The 22,633-nt window shown below is 37.3% G+C and overlaps 1 protein-coding gene across 3 annotated transcripts in view; it reads right to left on the bottom strand.

Moving 5' to 3' along the window:
- LOC107655808 (rho GTPase-activating protein 21-like) overlaps positions 1 to 22,633 on the bottom strand; it is a 125,076-nt gene that overhangs the window by 25,548 nt on the left and 76,895 nt on the right. For all 3 annotated transcript variants that reach the window (XM_016443390.1, XM_016443392.1, XM_016443393.1), the window contains 3 exons: positions 5,326 to 5,418; positions 3,032 to 3,110; positions 2,586 to 2,640 (listed from right to left, as the gene is read on the bottom strand). In XM_016443390.1, the coding sequence (XP_016298876.1) occupies positions 2,586 to 2,640; positions 3,032 to 3,110; positions 5,326 to 5,418 (227 nt within the window). The remainder of the gene's footprint in view (positions 1 to 2,585; positions 2,641 to 3,031; positions 3,111 to 5,325; positions 5,419 to 22,633) is intronic.

Here is a 22,633-nt window from a genome sequence, read left to right as displayed (position 1 = left end):
GCTTATACCTATCTTGCCTAGTGTGGCTCCCCACACAGTACACAGTGACTGCACAGTCCCTGTCTTTTCGGATGGCAGCTTCAATTTGTTATTTTTCTCTTTATGCTCTATACCTATCTTGCCTAGTGTGGCTCCTTTCCAACCACACAGTGACTGCACAGTCCCTGTCTTTTCGGATGGCAGCTTCAATTTGTTATTTTTCTCTGTTGTTTTTATGCTCTTTGGACCCATTTATACCTGATATTAAGATCCACTTCAGGTGGTCCAATTACAAGTGCTCAGCTAAGACTTACTGCTGTCTACACCGGGTGGTAATATGGGTCTCAGATGTGCCTTCTGTGACCACTTCCACATTGGATTTCAATGGGAGGGTCGCTGATTCACTCCATGAATCTAAAAATAAATTAATAAATAATAAAAACCTGCTAAAAATGATATTTTCTCATACAAAATAAGTTGTGAAAATACAAGTAAAACACATTGTCTGATATTTTTGACAAAGTACGCGTTATCTGGCAAAGTGGATTTAAAACGTAGCCAAAGCAGTGCAAAGGAAAAAAGATCAGAGAATGAATTTGACCTACAAATAAGTTAAGCAAATGGATGGACATACTGTACTTTTAAATCTATATCTGCCTTGGTGTTATGCATTTTTTACCTTTCATCTTTGTTTGTCCTTTACCTGTTTGTTTCAAGATGCTGCAGTGTTTCACAGTCAAAACATGCGCTTTGCAAAGTGCTGCTTTGGATCTGATCAGCTGACTGTTTTGCATGCTGTACTTGTTGCCCTTTCGATTACATACAGTATATTCTTCTTAAACACACACGGTAATATAATCCTTATATCTGCCCCTACTCTGCCTACATCCATTCTTTATACATAACTAATTGCTAATGTTTGTTTGTCATCAGCATTGTCATAAAGCAATGTTAGATTACAGCTTTTGCCCTAAATTTAATACCCTGTTTTACATTTTACATACAGGTTACGTGTAAAAGGGACTCGTAGTCATAATCATTCAAATAACTTATGCTGCTTTGTAAGATGTTTTTTTTTCTTTTGCTTCACAGATAAGGCAATCCTGGAATGCACAGAAATAAGGTCAATAAAAAAATTCCAGTGGCGTAGCAATGTCCTAACTTTTAGAAATTACTGAACACTTTAGTTACTTTACATTTTTTTGTTTCTTGTTTTTTTTTTGCTTAATCACAGATGGTCTAAGGAAAATAATTTGAGCCATCACGTAAAACAGACTTTAGACGAAACAGAAGTTCTCTAGCTGGTTGCTTCAGCAGTGGGTGGGTCTAACACACAAGTGATAAATCCACTCTCCGTGTTTTAATTTCAGCAAATCACCTTGGCTGAATGCAAACAGTTATTAATATTCATGGGTTCAACAGCATGGAAGCAGCAGACACTGAGCTGCAGACAACAGTCGGTCTACACGAGGGAAGACAAAAAGAAAAGCCATCTCTGACTACTGTAAGTCAGTGATCGAAAAATGGTCACAACTTGGCTGTTCGCAGGAGTTCTATTCATAATTTAAATAAGCAAATCTGCAACTTTTGGTAAAAACCTCAGCAACAATCTTTTAACACTTCTAAGTTAAAACATAAATTGCATATCTAAAAAAAAAAAAAGTTACCAGGTTTTGAAACACACTGATTGATGAAAATGTCTAAATAAATAAAATAAAGATTATGAGGGTCGATAAACTTTTAATATGTTCTTAATCTCTGTCCTGATTACTTTTTTTAAATTCACAAAAAAAATATGACAAATAATATAAAAAAGTAACAAAACAATACCTAAAAGCAATAGAAATAATACCTCAAAGAGTAAAATAAATAAATAAATGTTTGTGTTATGTGATATGACATCAATCTCTGCTAGAATCAGAGATTGATATCATATCACAGGTGTCATAGAGGGCTTGTTGTCATAGAGAACCACTGTTAGCTGAAATAACAAGCATGAGTGCCATTCCTACGTAAGTCTTAAATTCAGCCCTGGATGGACTGTCAAGTCAGAAAGTGCCCGAGGGCTCCATAGTGGAGTTTCAGTTTATGTGGCTGGCATGTAACAGCCTGAGATTTGGAGCTCCATCTGGAATGTGCTCAGATATGAGGGTGGCATTATGCCCCTAGTTCTGAGGAAAACCTCATTATAGCTGAATTCAAAATAAGCACACACACACACACACACACAAACAGGCGCCATCACGCTTCTCTGCTCCGCTGGATCACTGAACTCTGGCTGGGAGAGCATCTTCACACACAAACTGGTGCTGTTTGTTTCCACTGGTCTGCTCTCCTTCCCACAGTTATTTTACTTGAGTAATTTAATTTTCAATGAAATGTCAAAAGTCTTTTGATCATGACACACACACACACACACACCACTCATTCAGCATTGAATACCTGAACATACGTTACTGCCCAAAACATTAAAAACAAGAGGGCAGATGAGGGAACTTGAATTTCCTCAAATAAGAATTCAGTTTAAATGACCAAGGTTAACCAGCTAATATGAAAGCCTGAAGAGGAATTAACCTTTTTGCGCAAGAAATTGAAATCAAACCTACCAGCTGTAAAATGTCTTCATCTTTTGGCATCACGCAGAGCTCCAGAGACGTGTCACTGCAAAGAAAAGTTTTGAAAAGGTAAAAAAAAATATTACAGATGAAGTCATGACTACAGTCACGATAACAGTGCTTTTTAGGTAATTTCAAGAAAAAGGAAGGACTGCTACCTGTTAATTCCAACTAAAATTACGCAATAAACAGCATATTCATTAAACTTCCTCAAGGATTAAGAGATTTTTCTAGATCAAGACTTAGCAGGAACAGATAATCAACTCACAAAATAAGGGAAATAGGGGCATATGGATACAGAGCAGCAAGTATTCCTGGTTTAGGTCAAATTTAGTTTAAAATCAAAAACTACAACTAGTTACCAGAGCAGATCTTTAACCATGAAGGCTACATCACCCCTTAGGGGCTGGATCAGACAACACAAGTTGCAACATTACCTGTTCTGGATAAGGGCAATTACTTGTGAATACGTCTTTCCAATGATGCTTTCTCCATTGACTTTTACAATGCGATCCCCTGTAGGAAAGAGAAACAGGAAGAGAACCAGATGCTGTAGTTCAGTTATGTTAATATGTTTTATGATATGTGTTTTGAAATCTATACACTGGCTTGTAAGCTCTTTAATGATTATTTGAGAAACTGATGATCCACATGATACTGTGGGAAGAATAATTAAAGATCTGAAACTCAGAACCTTGGAGTAAGTATGTTCTGATACACTGTCCTTCACGTCTGCTGTGATCTCATAGCTCTGGCCATTTGATAATACCTAGAATATCAAAATCAACTGCGGGCGGCAGATCCTTTTCCTATTTAGCGCCCAAACTCTGGAACAATCTACCTAGCGTTGTTCGGGAGGCAGACACACTCTGTCAGTTTAAATCTAGATTAAAACCCTTCTCTTTAACCTGGCTTACACATAATACACTATCTCATTTCTATAATTCAAATCCGTTAAAGGATTGTTAGGTTGCATTAATTAGGTCAACCGGAACCAGGAACACTTCCCATAACATCTGATGTACTTGCTACATCATAAGAAGAATGGCATCTATGCTAATATTAGTCTCTTTCATTCTTATTCCGAGGTCACTGTAGCCACACGGGTTCAGTCTGTATCCAGTCCAGATGGTGGATCAGCACCTAGAGACGACCTCTACAGCCCTGAATGTCAGCGGAGACCATGTCAACTAGACGAATCCTACAGACAGATCCCCTGTGAAGAGCTCGTCACAAGACCATGGGTACCAGACAAGTGCTCTGCTCAATCTGACCTGGGTTGCAGCCTGGAATTAAACCACGCCATGTTGGTTTCGTCTGGCCAGAGGAGAACTGCCCCCCTGACTGAGCCTGGTTTCTCCCAAGGTTTTATCTCCATTTCTGTCACAGATGGAGTTTTGGTTCCTTGCTACTGTCGCCTTTGGCTTGCTTAGTTGGGGACAATTGACTGATTGCATACACAGACACTTTTGGAAGAGAGCTGAACTGAATCATCAATGAACTAACTTTAGCTGGAAAAATGACTCTTTGTTATTGTCCTCTTGCATTATTGACAATCTATTTTCCTGTTTGACACTGTAAAGCTGCTTTGACACAATCAGTATCGTATAAAGCGCTATACAAATAAAGGTAAAAAAAAAAATAAATTGACTGATGTGTGCTGAAGATGAGATTCACAAAAAGACCAGGCCAGCAGCCAGAGATTGTGAATAAATGTGGGAACACATGTTACAGAGACTCCCAAAAGTCTTTCTGACGATGCCAAGAAAGTAGTAATAACTCCACAATGTTTTTTCAGGTTCAGACTGATCACACTTATGTAACATCTCAGTAAGTTCTACCAATTCATTTAGGATGTTGGCTGGTGGTATGACCTCTTGCCTGGTTTACCTCCAACTGTTTAGTAGTGATGCTTCCATGCCTCAATAAGCCCAGATTTATGTACTAAGGGGGTCAACCAGCAGGATGTTTTCACGGTCTATCCGTGCTATTTTATATTTGTTGCTGTATGCACATATGCATCAGATGGAAGTCTTTGGATGCTGCATTTTTAAGATGGCAAAATAATTCAACTATTTTAACAAAATCTCATATGCCTACCGGTATTGTTGGTAAATGTGCTATTTAAAAGCATACTACACATACAATCATATTTTAAATAATGTAAATAATGCAGTGCCAGTCTGGTTGACATTCCAATACTGCCACACAAAATCGTGCTGGATGAGATGATGGATGAAAAAGAGACACTCGCTTTCAACACTCAAAAAAATTATCTTTTTGGATTCCATACAAAAACATGGGGTATCAGACACCCCAGTCTGCAGGAAGTTTATGTATGCTTTTGTAACATTTTTGGTTACAAACCATCTCTCCGCTTCCTTAAAGTCATGTTTTGAGTGCAATTCAAAAAAGAGAAAACACAAAATAAAACAAAGCTAAAGATGAATTTGAATGATATCGTTATTTATTTTTCCCCCATACATGTCTATAGATATTGTGATAATATCATTATTGTGAATTATTTTACCCATGATATCATCTAGTGACAATCTGATACCATGACAGGCCTACAATGAACCAATCAGAACGATATGGAGGAAGGACAAGCACTTTCCACTTACTGAGTGTCTGCTACATGTTAGTGTCTTAAAACCCTAATTATGAATAACCAATGACAAGCATACACATTAAAAACATGTCTCCAGACCCGTGTATTCTGTGTCTGTACCTGTGCAGAGTCCAGTTCCGTGCGCAGGGCCGCCCTCTTTCACCTGCTTGACAAAGATGGTGTCCATCGGCTCCAGTCTGTTCCGTGTTTTCCCTGATGACAAGAGATACAGAGCAAGAGTTATTCAAGAGTCTGATTACAAAACAACAATAATAAAAAACATACAAAATAAGCAGGACGCTTCCATGATTTTTCCATGTTGTCATACATTAGAAAGGAATATCAAATCTATCAATCTCTTTTTCATTTGCATTTCCAAAAATGTCAGTTAATGTCTTACACAACTTTTCAGACTGATATCGCATGACGAGACAGCACATGTTAATCTACTGTACTCTAGTCAAGCTCAGTGAATCTTCTGTGGCAATCTTTCATACTCTGATCTGAGTAAAGTGTAAGATATGAGCATGCTTACGTGTGAGAGTGTGTGTGCACATATTTGACAGGGTTAGATCATGCTGACATTGACAAATGCCAATGTCTTTGTTCGCTGTTCAAATTCTGCAGAATCCTATAATGGCAGATTATGACTGGCCTACATGTACAGTTGTCTGGGACCAGAAAAATCAAAGCCACACCAGCACAGAAAAGTGCACTACAGAAAACACACACCCACTATGGTCTTGCAAATGCTTGCACTAACATATAGACATAGAAATGCAGTATTTGGAGCTGTGTTACACTGATGTGTGGTGTCAGGCTCCCTCTACAGGCAGATGAGGTATTGCAGAACATTTTCACTATGTACTGAATGATTTAATACCTCACAGACCAAATTACATACTGAGCACACTCTGTTTCTGACATGCATCTGGGCGTTTGTACTGTACATGCATTAGTTTCCGACTTCATGTCATGCTATGAAAAACTAAGACAAAATGGATGTTTGAGTGTCAACTTAAAATAATAAATACTATAGCTAAAATAGCATGTAGTTTGACTTGCAGTAGGAGTCTGGAAGTTGGTGTCTCCTTGTGAAAACAAAGTGTGCTTAATTTTATTGAATGTGAACTTGTAAGCTGCACAGTTATTTAAGTAGAGTAGAGTAAAGAAGTTGTGGTATATGGTATGAACATCTTTTCTCAATCAGTTGCCACAATGGGGGCCATTTTATTATTATTATTATTCAAGTTATTATTATTTCAAGTACCCCTGGTTTATCCAGTACTGAACATTCACCCATATCCTGTAATTCATATGATCAATTGATGGTTTTAGAGTAATTGGATACTATCAATATAGTGGCTCAGTACCAGACCAGGAGGTTAATATTTAATTCCACTACATTTGAATTGTAGTTCAATCTGATTAGTATTGGCATCACGTGAGAGGCTATGGATAATATGATATGGCTCATCCTCATCTATTGAATCAGGCTGCTAAGACTGAATTTTTAATGGATTTATTGAGAGGTGAAAATAATCAAATGCACTAAAGGATGTCCCACTGATACAGTTATACTATTACAGCCATCGACTAATGGGCTGTCGATGTCAATCACAATATCTGTGGTAATTTTCATTTCAAAGGTACTTAAATCTGCAATGCTTCAGAAGACTTCGAATATAGAGCATGAGTTGTACACTGATCAGCCACAACATTAAAACCACATTCTTAATATCATGTAAGTCCCCTTTGTGCTGCAAAAACTGTTCTGATATGTTAAGAGATGGACTCCACAAGACATCTGAACGTGTCCTGTAGTATCTGGCACTGAGACAGATACTCTAAGTCCTGCAAATTGCAAAGTGGGGCCACTGTGTATCAAATTTGTTGGTCCAGAACATCCCATAGATGTTCTGGGGAATTTGGAGGCCAAGCCAACACCTTGAAGTCTTTGTCATGTTCCTCAAACCACTTCTGAACAAATTTTGCAGTTTGGCAGGGTGCATTATCCAGGTGAAAGAGGCCACTGCTCTCAGGGAACACCACTGACATGAAGGGGTGTATGTGGTCGGCATCTTTAGGTAGGTGGTACGTGTCAAAGTAGCATCCACATGAATGCCAGGACCCAACATTTCCCAGCAGAACATTGGTTAAGACATAACACAGCCTCTGCTGGCCTGCCTTCTACCTATGCATCCTGCTGCCATCTCTTGCCCATGTAAATGATGTATGCGCACCATCCACCTGATCTAAAAGAAAATGTGATTTAACAGACCAGGCAACCTTCTTCCATTGTTCCATTGTCCAAGTATGACACTCACATGTCCAATGCAGACGCTTTCTTTGGTTACAGGGGTCATCATGGGCCCTCTGACCTATTTGATGCTATACAGCCCCATATGCAGTAAACTGTGATGCACTGTGTGTTCTGACACCTTTCTCATCATGTCCAGCATTAAGTTTTTCAGCAATTTGAGCTACAGTAGCTCTTCTGTGTGAACGGACATGACGGGCTTGCCTTCACTCCCAATGTGCATCAATGAGCCTTGGATGCCCATGACCCCGACGCTGGTTCACCGACTGTCCTTCCTTGCACCACTTGGTAAATAGGTAATAACCAATAAATATGGGGAACACCCCACATGACTTGCCATTTTGGAGATGCTCTGACTGAAGTCTAGTAGCCATCACTATTTAGCCCTTGTTAAAGTCACTCATCTTTTTGCTTGCCCATTTGTCCAGCTTCCAACACATGAAATTCAAGAGCTTACTGTTCACTTGCTGCCTAATATATCCCACCTTTTGATAGGTGCCATTGTAACGATATAATCAATGTTATTCACATCACCTGTCAGTGGTTTTAATGTTGTGGCTGATCAGTGTATATTTATTTATTTAGGTTTTAACGCCGTATCAGCTACATGCTAATCATTCTAAAAACATGTTAGCAATACAATAACTACATGCTGATTATGTTAGCAACATGCTAATCATGCTAGAAACATGATTAACAACATGCTAATCATGCTAGCAATATGCTAATCACGTTAGAAACATGCCAGTAACATGCTAATCATGTTAAAACATACTAGCATCAAGTATGGAAACATGCTATTAACATCTATCTAAATTTTCAAACTTCAAGCTTTTGCAGTTGCTTTAACCTTTCAGGCTAGGCTTTCCAAGCCAACCTCAAAGTTTGTCTTGACAAACTTTTCTTGATCTAGTTTCTGAATAATATCATTGTCTAAAATAATTTAAAATCGGACATTCTATTACAATGTTTTACACTCAAAAAATTCTTAAACCAGTCACAAACTGGTTTCTCTTCTCCTTTCAATAAATATGAACGAGTGAGTCTTGAATGTCCGATTCAACATCTTGTATATACAACCTGTAGCTATACTACTATAGTATACTAATAATTGTAAGGTGTTCAGTTTAAAAGACTCAAGTGCTTATAGGCAGGACATAGAATCTGTGCAAATTAAGAAATGATGTTGCTGTTCCTTTTCTATTTGTTCTAGAGCTAACGGTAATGCATAAGCTTCAGCTGTGAAAATTGAACTTTGTCCAGGGATGCTCTTCCCAAAACGCTTTGACCCAATCACTAATGCGGCAGATACATCTGACTTTGATCCATCTGTGTACACTGGTACATGAGATGGTAAACTGCATCTTATATTCAAGAATCCCTCCTGATAAACATTCAAAAGATGTAGCTTTTTTTTATACTGAGCCATGTGCATCATATTAAATTATTATTTTTTTTAAATATCCCAAGGCGATATAGGGCTCAAATGTGTTGATGTTATGATATTCATATTAATATCCAAGTTTTCCAGATTCCAAAAGGACTGATATATCTAGGTCTAGCCTCATATAGATGTAAATACTGAAGGTGGAAGACTAAAGAATGCTGGATTACTTGTGTTAATTTTTTTAATCAGTGTATATGTTACTTTTAATGTGCTTTTTAATGTGAAGCACTACATGAATATTCAACATGCTCCTTTGTACAGTACTTCACAGAAAAAAAGAAAAATCGATAACATGAAGGTGAATAAATGATGACAATCTGCATTTTCAGAACAGTTTAAAGCATCTTTTTAGAGCTGAGAAACTAACAGCTCTAACTATATTCTGATCTGAATGTGTCCACATGTGTGATGATGTTTTACACTGGCTGGTGTGCCAAATTCTCCGCTGTCCCTCGGGTGACTCATTCAAACATGCTTTTCTTCAACACATCAATAGAGGGCAGAGGAGGGCACGCTGAAAAAAAAAACGGCTTTGTGTGGACAGGTTTGTGTAACCCCCCAGCGTCTGGAATCTCTTTTGTTAGTCTGTGTGAGTGTGTGTGAGTGTGTATGGGCTTGTGAATAAAGAACAATGCTTCCACAACAAACACACAGCTTTTACTGGACAGTTTGCTTCTCACTAGCTTGCAGTATAAAACTAAAATCCCCAGCTTAGTTCATATCCCAGTGTTCTCTTCTCCAGGGCTCTTTCTTCTTTCAGTGTGAGGTATATAAAATAAATGACTGATGTTTTCAGTTTGAACTGCACTCACCCTCAAAACCCAGCCAGTGTCAACACACTATATGACTTATTGTGAGAAATCAAGAACTGTTCTGCTGTAGGCAATCTGCACCTGCACCTCAAACTGCTCATGTGGAAGCAGTGTCAGGCAGTCAGGTATACAGCGCTCTAGGGTATGTGGGGCAAATGAGTTCAACCCAAAACCAGGCTCTGTGGTAACTGCCTGAACCACTTGATTTACACAAGCATACCTTATTCTTCTCTACCATCTAAAATCCCCGATATATTCAGTGAAGTTTCTTCATTCTTCAATCTGGTGTAAAAATAAGTTTAAAACAGGTGAGTAATGGTGTTTTGTGCTTTTGTTCAAAAACTCAATAATATGCTTCACATTATCATTAAAAAGTTTGGAATAATTAGGATATTTTTAATGTTTTTCAAATAAGTCTCCTATGCTCACCAAGGCTGTATTTCTTTGATAAAAAATACAGTAAAAACAGCAATACTGTAAAATATTTGTACAAATTAAAAACACTGTTCCTATTATCAATGTTAAAAACAATGTTTTAAAATCAATGTTTTTGCTGCTTAATATTTTTGTGGAAGCGGTGATACTTTTTTCAGAAATATTTGAATGTCAGCATTTAAAAAAAAAAACGTTTGTAAAATTAAACATGTGAATTTAAATGAATCAATTCTATCACTTTAAACATTTTAATGGGTCCTTGCTGAATAAAAATATTACTTTCTTTTTTTTTATATATAAAAAGTTTTTAATGGTAGTGTATGGTGGTTTCCATAAAAAATATATTCAACAACTGATAATTATAAGAAATGTTTCTTAAGCACCAAATCAGCATATACAAATTATTTCTAAATAATCATGTGATACTGAATGCATGGCTGCTGAAAATTCAGTTTTGCCATCACAGGAATAAATTACATTTTAAAATATATTAAAATAGAACATTTTAGATTGTATTAATATTTCACAATATTACTGTTTTTACTGCATTTATCATCAAATAAATGCAGTATATGAGCATAAGAGATGTCTTTCAAAAAGCTTTTAGCCTGAGACAGTCAGTGAAATAACCTAAAGCAGCCAAATCTGTTTGGCTGACTGCACAAATTCATAATGTGTTCTCTGGTTGATACAAAGAGCTCTGCCAAACTCTGCTCTATAATCTTTACTCTAGTATTTTCCACTCTTCTCTATTTGACTTAATCTTTCCTCTGTCTTTTTTCTGTCTCTGTGTGTGTTATTTTGGCTAAAGTCTCTCGTGCACAGCTGGCCCTCCTGTTGTTTTGTGTTGGATAATGTTGTTTGGCAGCGGTTGGGAGGACGCCCATTCCCTTGATTCCCCTCAACATTACACAGCAGGGCCAAATTCCTGCACAACACAGCACAGACTCTTTCTCTCTGTCTCTCGCTCTCAGACAACGGAGGGAGAAAGGGAATAATTAAGGAACTGGACTTGGTATGCAGCACAAGTGTAAAAGACATGAAAGGCCATCACTTATCTGACTCCAGAAACAGAAAACCGCAGGAATATACTGTGCAAGATAGTATTATGACAGTGCTGAGAAAACCCTGATGATCCATGAATTTAAAAGAAATGGAAACAACTCAAAAATGTAACATTTTCTAATTTAATTTCTCAAATTAATAACAAGACATTCTGAATATATTGTATTTTATATTTAATTCCCAAATATACTCATATCTGTTTCTAATATGCTCTAAATGGCAAGTCATTCGATTTAAAATACAGTATAAACACCAAAGGATCACTGTGTGTTCTTACCCATCATCATTCTGAGCTGTCAGTCACCTTGTATGTTGCCTAGAAACCACTCATCACACACCATACATTTCAATAAGAAAGCTGCACAAGCTGCCACCTCTATTGAACACACCACAAAACATGTCGGTAATGCATCAATCAGTCCAACACAGAAATCACTGCAGTGACCTTGGTCAACCAGAGTTTTGACAATGGCAATATCAATATCTGGAGAGCATGATGATATACCTATTGGTTGATATTTGAGATTATCAACCTCTGCTGATAACTGTGGATACCTACTTGATTGGGAGAAGTGTATGTTCTTTTTTCACAAGGGATGGTGGGCAAAATTATCAGTTGATGGCCTCATAATGGCCAAATGCCAGCCCATTATTCAGCCTTTCACTTTGTTAATGTGTGCTTTCACCTGACAAGACAACCAGACCTGAACATTGGCCATATCATAAACATATGAAAGTTAACACTAGTTACACAGTTTCTTCTTTCCGAAAGTACATGTAAACAGTTCATGAAACATAATGCATTATGTAACAGTTCAAACACTAGTATGCTACATTTTTGTCACATTACCTCACAATATCATATAGGTTTAATTCAGCGAGAGGCATTGGGTTATCTTGACTATAAAAATGGTAGACCTATTGCAAATTTTTTATCTATTCTTGTGTAAAATGTTTTGAGCTTTGGCAGTCTCAAATAATGAATCACAAAAAATAAATTACAACTGATATTACTTCTAATAACAGGTCAAGCACAATGTATTGTGGCATACAATATTTCACACGCTAAGCTCTGATGTATTACTGCACACAGCTTAGCAAAAGTTTGCATACTGCACATAGTGTACATACTACATAGGGCCCTATGATTTCCGTGATATGGAAATCTGACAGAATCGCGGAATTCCATTAAAATGCAATTCACTGTAAAACGTGGAATGTCACTGAGTTTGGAAAATGGTGGATTAATAAATCAAATCATGGATTTCCTCTCCAGAGCTCATTTATTTGATTACCACAATGTTTGATTGTACATTTGTATTAAATCATAAAACACAGAATTCTGATTAATTAAAATTAGAATAGAAATTTTGAGAAAAATAAAGCAGATTGCAGTGCAATCATTTATTTAAATGTTAACAAAAATAGGGCTATTATTGTTAAAATTTAACAGTGTTTAATAAAGTATTACAGTGTTAGATTTATGAATCAAATTGATTAGACATGCTTTTTGAATTAATTAAACTTTAATTCAAACTTATTAAAATGATAATGAAATGAATACTTGAAAATGTTAAATCATAAACAGAATAAAAAATTAAAAAAAACTAGTTAAGCAATCCATTAATTTAAAAAATACAAGAAAAATATCTTAGTAACTTTTCTCAAATAAGAAACGCCAGTTACTCTGTTTTCCCTTTTATTGACATACAGCTCTCCTGTTCCCATGTTGAGAGAAATTGGGAGTACGTGCAGAGGCATTGTGTGTGCTGTGTAAACATGATGGTTACTGTAGTTCTAGACTAAATGTGAACGTGCATTTACTCATCTCACTATGACACAAACCTGCAATAATTCAATGTTAAATAACACAAATATCCTCTGAAGCAAGCTGCAACTGCTACGGCAAGCACTAGTCATATATTTGAACGTTGAGCAGCGAGCTCATTGGCTACCGATACAGGAGAGAACCAATACGCTGTGCCATGTGATAATAATGTCATTAGGTCGGATTGAGTTAGACCTATCGGACTGCGCCATCTAGAGTTTCATGCCAGAACTCTGTATATATGAGATCCTGGACCACAAAACCAGTCATAAGGGTACATTTTTCGAAATTGAGATTTATACTAGGGCTGCACGATAAATCGCATGCGATTTTTAATGCGCATCTTGTCAGTAAAGCCAGTTCATATATGATCATGGGTTTGATATATATATATATATATATATGTATGTAGGTCTTTGGTGTTTCTAGTCAAATTAACATATTTTCCAAACCGATAACAGGGTCACAATGACCGTATCGCGACGTGAGGTTAGCTGCATTGAAAACAGATGAGAGCATATATATACAGCTCCCAATCGGGGCGAAGTTTTGTCCACAAAATGATAAGAGCACACATTATTTTCACTATTATTTCATACACAGTTTTTTAACTTAAGCAGTGCAAGCCATGCTCGTTTTCTTTTGTCATCATTTATGCAAGGCAAACAGCACCAGACATGGACAGATTATTTTACAAAGTATTTTACAGGAATTCCTTAAGCTTATTGCTGTTACTGTGGCAGCCAACAACAGCATAGCTTAACCCTGCACACATTTTTATATTTAGTTATATTTAAAAAAAAAACATGTTTTAACATTGATTTCTATGGAGACCGGAACACGAGAGCACTGAACTTTCTTCTCCTGTGTCCTATTGCACCAGAGCTGAAAAGTTAGAGCTGCACCCTTTACATTACAGACATGGATTTGCATTTCCTTCAGCCTGAGGCTTATTCATTTCACTTTTGTCTTGAAAGCACTTTTACATTTGCCAAAAATATACATTTTTGTATTAAAAACAAACAAGCAAACCCAGCCCAGATGAGAAAAAGTAATGCAAAAGTAACGTAACATTACTTTTCATAAAAAGTAACAAATTAACACAATTAGTTACTTTTTTAGGGAGTAAAGCTATATTGAAATGCATTACTTTTAAAAGCAACTTTCCCCAATACTGCACATGACACTGGACCTGTTCATCTGTATCAGGTGCAGGAATACAGTAAAAGTTGAGGACAGCAGCCAAGCTTTTGTGTGACAGCCGAGCCAAAAACACATTGTTTTTTGGGAACCCAGAGCTTTCTTATTTACGAGCGTTCTCCATATCTACTGCAGTCAGGCAGCTCTAGTGTAATAAAGCAGCGGAGACACAAGAGTCCGTGTCTGGAGTGCATCCAAAATGAGTCTGGCCAATGTGCGTAAGGTGGGGTTTTACTGGTCCTCCAAGAATCGTGTGGAATTCTATTTGCTTGTGCTATTGCTCCCATCCCTGTCCTCATGGACGCCACCCAAAACACTGGCAAGAAAATAAAATTAAATGAAATATCTCTGGCATGTATTTTCACAGAAAAGAAAAACAAATATTTGAACAAATGTTGACTTTTTTATTTTTACAGCATCTTTATTCAACTGTATCAAAGACTTAAAGCAAAAAACAATAGGGGGAATTCACCACGAATGAACTGTGACCGCAGATATGAGAGATTTATTTATCCACATTGTTTTAAGGTATAATGCAATTCGTGCAATAGAGCAAACAAACTGATCACAAGGGAAAATTAATGCACCCACATATTGGCAGAAACTAAATAGTCACATTTTCTTAAAGGGGCCTTCCTACCAGTTCAATGAGTTTTCAAAGTGAGTGGGGCTACCAGGCACAACACCAAAGAAATTTAAAGCATAATTGAGACAGAGCGAAGTGTTGCTCAATGCATTTGTGGTTGGTTAGGACAAAATGTTTGATTTGAATTCTGATTAACATTTATTAGTTCATTCTATTATTATACACAATTAACTTTCCTTGTCACATCTGGATAGGACATTGTGTTCTAATAAACCTGTTTACAGCTAGCTTTTTGTGGGTGAATTTAGTGCATTCTATAATGAGACGCAGGGTTTGTGCCAAAAAAAAAAACTGTTTAGTAAATTTGCTCTAATATGCCAGTTCCCCCTCCTCAGCTCAACACCTTACACATCTCAGGAGGAAGAGATGCTGGGAACTAAGTGAAATATATTCTGGGCTTTACAGCATTAAAGCAAAAGACAACAAACACACAAAAACATTGTGTCATTCTTTCAAACATATTTTAAAGGCAGTAAAAGCGCTGATCTCATAAAGCTGTTTATACACAGCTCAAATTGGATGACTTCCAACCATTCCACCCTGATTGTCTGCACGTGGAGAGCAGATCTCCATCCATACACACGTCAGACAAATAAACATCCTAATTACTGTGAGGAAACATTTAGTCCCATGTAATGATAAGAAGCAAAAAGAGGAAGAAAACATCCTAGTTTGTCTTGTTTGGTGACAAACCCAGAGGAAATTTCTCAGAGTATTTCTTAGACTTGAAATAAACTCAAGTGAGTGCAAAAGCTCGAACTTGATTTCACTCACTGTTGCATTCTGAAATGTGCCAGGTTGTAATTCATAAAGCAAAATAATCTGTCATTTAAAGGGACAGTTCACCCAAAAATTAAAATTTTTTACTCACTTTCATGTTGTTCCAATCCTTTCTTTTGTGGAACACTCTAAAAATATATTTTGGAAAATGTTTTTTTTAGTCAATATCGACAATGGACAAAAATGGTTCTTTTTGTTCCACAGAATAAAAAAGTAATACAGGTTTGAAACTCTAAATGATGTTCAGAACTGTGAGTCATTGTTGAGATTTCTTCTAAAGTAGACACGTGTGAGACTATTGGGGTCTTTTTCTCAGGAGAAAAATCTGAGAAGCAGAAGACTTCAGTAAAACTTTACATTTAATATTGTTGCTGTCTAGGTTAAACAAGTGAAATATTTCAAATATATTATTATTTGTGTTCGCTAAGGCACAAATGACTAAGATAAGGAGAGGGACTTCTAGAGGGGATCTAGAAACCAGAATATCAGAGGCTCTTTTGGGGTCTTTTGATATGGGCCGTAATAAATCAACTAGCAAAAAAAAAGCGCAAAAGAGACGGTGACGTGTGAGCGCCACTGACAGATTCTTCACTCCTATTGGTTGTCGCTCGTGAAATTCGCTGTTCATTTGCATAAAGTTAAACAATTCTTAACTTTTGTCCCTTGACACGCCCACATTCTGTCGCCAACGGTCACTGTCGCTCGTGTCGCCGGAAGTCGCCAGCTGTCCATTGAAAATTAATGGGAGCATGTCGCTATGTTGCTGTGTGTCGCTGGCAGTGTGAACGGGGCTTTAGGGGTAAAGATGGTACAAAGATGTCCCTTTGAGGGTACTGCCCCAGTGATAAGCTGTTGTACCCCTAAAGGTACAATTTTTGCACATTTTTTTTCTTAGAGTGCATCTACCAATGCTTTAGCAACCATTCAGTGCACACTCTGAGATTTGAAGAGCATTACTGCCCTTCAGCAGAGTAATACAAGCTGCCAAATGAAGGCGTGTGTTACACATACGGGCAGCATTTCCTTAACACTACAATAAATCTGTGTATGTGTCTGTGAGAGAGTCGCCCACATTCTGGCGCCAACGGTCACTGTCGCTCGTGTCGCCGGAAGTCGCCAGCTGTCCATTGAAAATTAATGGGAGCATGTCGCTATGTTGCTGTGTGTCGCTGGCAGTGTGAACGGGGCTTTAGGGGTAAAGATGGTACAAAGATGTCCCTTTGAGGGTACTGCCCCAGTGATAAGCTGTTGTACCCCTAAAGGTACAATTTTTGCACATTTTTTTTCTTAGAGTGCATCTACCAATGCTTTAGCAACCATTCAGTGCACACTCTGAGATTTGAAGAGCATTACTGCCCTTCAGCAGAGTAATACAAGCTGCCAAATGAAGGCGTGTGTTACACATACGGGCAGCATTTCCTTAACACTACAATAAATCTGTGTATGTGTCTGTGAGAGAGTCTCAAGTTACACCCCCATCGCAGCGTTCTTTGGAATGCACCATTTAAGAACGGTCACGAGAAATTTCTGCAGCTCAATTTCCTGCAGGAAAACCTCTATACCAAATCTGTCACTGAAAGGCCAATCAATTCTCTACAGTCCTTCTGGAAAACATCCCTATACAGCCATCAGTTGTAATATGCCTTTAGCTTTGCCTGTTAAGGGTTGTGATTAGTGCCTTAAAGGGTTAGTTCACACAAAAATGAAAATTAGGCGTGTTTTACTCACCCCCGAGGCATCCTAGGTGTATATGACTTTCTTCTTTCAGACGAATCCAGTCGGAGTTATATTAAAAATTGTCTTTGACCTTTCAAGCTGTTTAATGCCACTCAGCGGGTGTTGCATTGCTTCAGTCCAAAAGAACTTAAATACAAATCTCACACGGCTCCGGGGGGTGAGCAAATGCCTTCTGTAGCGAATCGATGCGTTTTTGTTAGAAAAATATCCATATTCAAAACGTAATAATCACTTTAATGTAGCTTGCGCCAACAGTTGTACACAGAAGCAGTTCCGGGAGCATGACGTATTGGGTCTGCGTTGCGCATGCGCCGGTGAGTCTCGTGAAAACCAACGTTTGTTTACAGGAGCAAAGGAAGTTTCCTTACTTTAGCAAAGGAAAACCAGTCTCCTCTTGGCTTATATCGAAATCCTCTGACATTCTTCTTTACAAATCCACGTTTTCTACTTCTAATTCTTGACCGTTGTTTTGTTTTGATCTCTCCCCTGTGTTTTCGCGTGCGTCACTTCTGAGCGGCGCATGCGCAAAGCCAACCTCATACGTCATTCCCCCGGAACTGCTTCTGTTTACAACAGTGAGCGCAAGCTAGATTAAAGTGATTATTACGTTTTGAATATGGATATTTTTCTTACAAAAACGCATCGATTTGCTACAGAAGGCCTTTGTTCCCCCCCCCTCCCCCGGAGCCGTGTGAGACACTTTTTTTTATGGATGAGCGATTTTTTTTTTTGGGGGTGGGTAAAACGCAGCCTAATTTTCATTTTTGGGTGAACTAACCCTTTAATTACTGCAGACTATTAAGCACACTGGAATTATTTTATCTGTGAATTAGTTTTTTATTTTTTATTTGGGCATGAAGGACCAACCAAACTTGGCTGTAATCAGATTCACATTATAGCAGGCCTTGAATTCCAACATAACTACAGAACTACATAATAAAAATAATAGAACACAAATGATAATTTAAACATTAAGTTGGTTTTATTGAGTTTCAGATGAAGTCAATAAGGTTAAAAGAATCCTAAGGCTGGAAGGCAGAGTTAGCCAATCAGCATCTGTCTGAAACTGATTGTGATAATGAAAAAAATTTGTAAAAATGATATACAGGCTATATTACAGACAAATGAATTGTGAGTTTGCAGAACTTTACACACTAAAAGGTTTCTATGGAAGGGAAGTATGTTTAATATCTTATATGTGCATGTGTAAGTGAGTGTGTGCAGTAAAAATGACGAATATGTGCAGCAGATGAAAGCCAGAGAAGATCTTCCTGCTGTCATGAAGGACGTGTTTCAGATGTGAATGAGAAGAAATCTGACAAACACCGCAGAAGAACAGAGAGAGAGAGAGAGATGGCACTGCCTTGACCGGACTGGACAAAGAGATCCTTCAGACGTGCAAACAGTAAAATACATTATAAAATGTATATTGCAAATCATTCACTTGTTGAGTTTCCATCCAACTATCTAGTTTTATGCAATTTTAGAATTTGCACTGAATGGAAATATTTGATATGCACAAAAAAATTCACATTAAAGTTGGACAGATGGATTTTCTGGAAGTCAAAATGTGCTGGAAACAGGTGATGGAGTTTGTACACATAAACTATGATGTGTTTGGACCATTTTGACACTCAAGATGAGGTGCTGTACTGAGAAGTTGACAGGTTTTGTCCAGTTAATCCAAGAATGGAACTCAGAAGCATTTAACCCACTATTGCTCAAAATATGGCATACAGAGGCTGCTGGTGTTCATTATGTAAGATACTGTACTCATTCTATGCTAAAGATAAAACCATAATGTAGATTACGGAAACATGCAATATAAGGATGGGTATCGTTAAGGTTTTAACGGTATTACTACTCTTACCGATACTGCTTATCGATCCGGTACTTTAATGGTATTCTTATCGTTTATATATATATAGATATATATATATATATATATGCGACAAATTAAGATTATTACATTTATAAGATTATTATACTAATTAACATTGCTTTATATTAAAATAAATATTTAATGAAATGAATAAAACATCAATTTGTAAATGCATCAGTGTGCAGGCATTTTTAGTGTTTTATATACATAAGACACAGTAAGAACATGAATAAAGAGATAAAGTAAAACAAACTGATAAATGCAATAAAACAAAAGATACAAATGAAATAAACAATGCTTTAAATTGTCCATGAAGGTCTACTAACATCACTGTTCAGGTAAGTAATATAGCCTACAAAAGAAATCAACTAAAGTAATCTAATGTAAATGAACACTGCATAGTTTCCACTGTATGAATTGATAGATTAATGGTTATTAAAGCTAACGTTATTCAGATTGAGAGCTGTGAGTAATTTTCTCTTTGCCTTTTGTTGTTTGATTAACATTGATGGCCCAAGCGCCAGTCACTGCTGTCACTTTAAGACAATATTGACACACATCGGATTTTCTCCCAGCTGTTCACGTCCACTTAAGACATAAACTGTGTTTAAGTGAACACTCTACAAGCTGCTCATGTTGACATATTTTGTGTGTATTTGATCGCTTGGACGTGCAACTGTCACCCGAAGCCCAAAGTGTAATTTGCTTGTCTAGTTGCGGTCCGTATTGGAGCGCACGCACACATTTCAGCCTGGGGAACAGCGTCTCTTGCACGGATTATTGTGCTTTCAACGTTTTATTATCAAACATGTCCCGCAATTTAGCAACAGTAAAGATGGCATTTTACAACAACGAATGTGCACCGCTGTTAAGAGAAGGAAGTTGCGCTAGACGAAATGCTGCTAGTTGTTAATAGTTTTACCTCATATCTTCTTTTTTAGAATCCTTAGAAGCCAAAATCGAAATAAAAAATAAAATTAGCTTAATATCACAGCCACAGGCCTAAAGTGTTAGCAGACGTTTGAATGTTTAGTTCACTTCTCTCTCATAATTAAACAGGGCTTTCATGTTGTGCGCGCTGAAGCTGCGAATAGCAAAAATGCATCACAGACAAATGTATTAATATTAATACATATAAAAACAGCTGACAACTCTGGTGAGATAGCAAGTTAATGTATATATAGCAATAACAGGCTGTGTGTGTTTTCCTAATCTCTCCAGTACTGACAGCAGAACCGTTAACGTCAGAGCTTATCGATACTCCAGTCTTTCATAATTTAGCCCCGGGGCCCATTTAATACCGGGTTTCGGTACCCATCCCTAATTATTGCAATCTTTTGTCAAAATGTGCTTAAAAAAATCTAGAACTCAGCAAGTATTCAAGGTCTTATGGGTATTCCGATAATGTAAGACACTACAATGAAGCTCAATCTGTTCCTTTTTTTTTTTTGCAGTATGACACAGAATTCTAAATACAGTATTTTGTTGTAACAAATGATTGTTAAAGTCGCACAGAATTGAAAGTAGTGACAGATGTTTTCTTCTGTGATGTAAATTAAAAGTGATTATCAGAAAAGAAAAAAGTTTTGGACCTGGAATGCATTTCCCAAAAGCATCATTAACCAAGTACAAGTTCTGTATTTGCTAACATGGTTAAAAGATTTGTAGTGTATATATAAGGTTTATTGGTTCATTAAGAGCGAAATTACGCAACAGTTTCCCAAACCATAGTTCCAGCGAACATTTGCAAACAGCATTACAAATATGTGTGGTTGAAACTACAACTTTCTACCTGTGGTTAGAAGCATATTTTCTTGTTAGTAGGACATGTGTACTTACACACTAGACCAAGCTCTTGAGCACAATAAGCAAGCTAACATGAAGTGCATTCTATATCGTTCATTAGGTTTAATATACAGCAGGGATCTCCAGCCCTGCTCCTACAGAGCTACGATCCTGCAGACTTCAGTTCTAAACCTTCTTCAACACACCTGCCTGTAATTATCAAGTAACCCTGAACACATTGATTAATATGTTCACATGTGTTTCATTGGGGTTGGAGCTGAAATCTGCATGACGGTAGCTCTCCAGGAGCATGGTTGTAAACCCCTGATATATACATTTCAAGCTATATATTTTAGTGTGTCAACAAACAATGCCATTTTGAATGCTGCTGACTGCATATACTGCATATATAGCCTACGGAAGTGTGCCAGTTACATATTGTAAGCGTGATATAAAAAAAAAAAGACTTCTGTTGTTTTGTGTAAATAAACTATAATCTGAAATCAATATCACTAATGCCATTAACAACAGCCCTATATTGTTGAACCAACATTGTTCAAATTACAGGGATGCAACCATGTTACTATGGTTTAAGGAAACAGTAGCAACTAGCTAGTTAATTTCTCCGGTGATGCATCATATTATGATAGTTAAGCAGCGAGTTACATCATTGTATTGGAAACCACCCCAGGTTAGGGCATGATGTTAGGGCTAATACTAAAAGACTGCCAACAAACCATACGGATCTGAAGAGATCTTGCCAGGGTCTCCAACACTGTGAATATCAAACATTTACAACCCTATTCTCATCGACTGTATATATATATATATATATATATATATATATTTATTAGGGGTGCAACAGTTCTTGTTAAAAAATCAGCGATGAGAGAGAAAAAAAAACAATACGTGGACAAACCAGTCACTGTCATTTATGGACAAACAAAACTGTCATTTATGCTGTCATCACGTGTTGATAGTAGAGCCTGACCGATATATCGCTTTGCCGATATTATCGGCTGATATGAGCCTGTTGCCAATATATCAGTATCGGCGAACATGCCGCCGATATTAATTTTTTTTTACAGAACATACAACGCAGATAAAATGCTTGAAAAGGTGTAATTCCTTAGTTTGTCCAGCAGAGCGCGCTCCATTGTTTGCTAAAAAACAATACGTGGACAAACCAGTCACTCGTTAATCAATGCGAGTGCTGTATGCTGGAATAACTCATTTATGCCGTCATCACGTGTTGATAGCGCAGGTGAGACCTGAACAGCACACGTTGCTATCTGTGTTTAAATTAAACTCATTTAAGCCTTGCCAGTTTAAATATTAAAGAGCCAGAAAACGTGAACTCGCACACGCAGTGAGAAGATCTGTGTGGTCGCTCATCCGAAGCCGCGTCTCAGAATGCGTGCAAATATTAAGCTCTCTGTGAAGTATTGTGTTTGAATGGACAAATTCACACAAAAATTATGTCAAAATGCC

Source organism: Sinocyclocheilus anshuiensis, unplaced genomic scaffold, assembly GCF_001515605.1.
Source record: "Sinocyclocheilus anshuiensis isolate Anshui unplaced genomic scaffold, SAMN03320099.WGS_v1.1 scaffold1185, whole genome shotgun sequence".
NCBI lineage: Eukaryota > Metazoa > Chordata > Actinopteri > Cypriniformes > Cyprinidae > Sinocyclocheilus > Sinocyclocheilus anshuiensis.
This window is presented reverse-complemented; position numbering and strand designations above follow the sequence as displayed.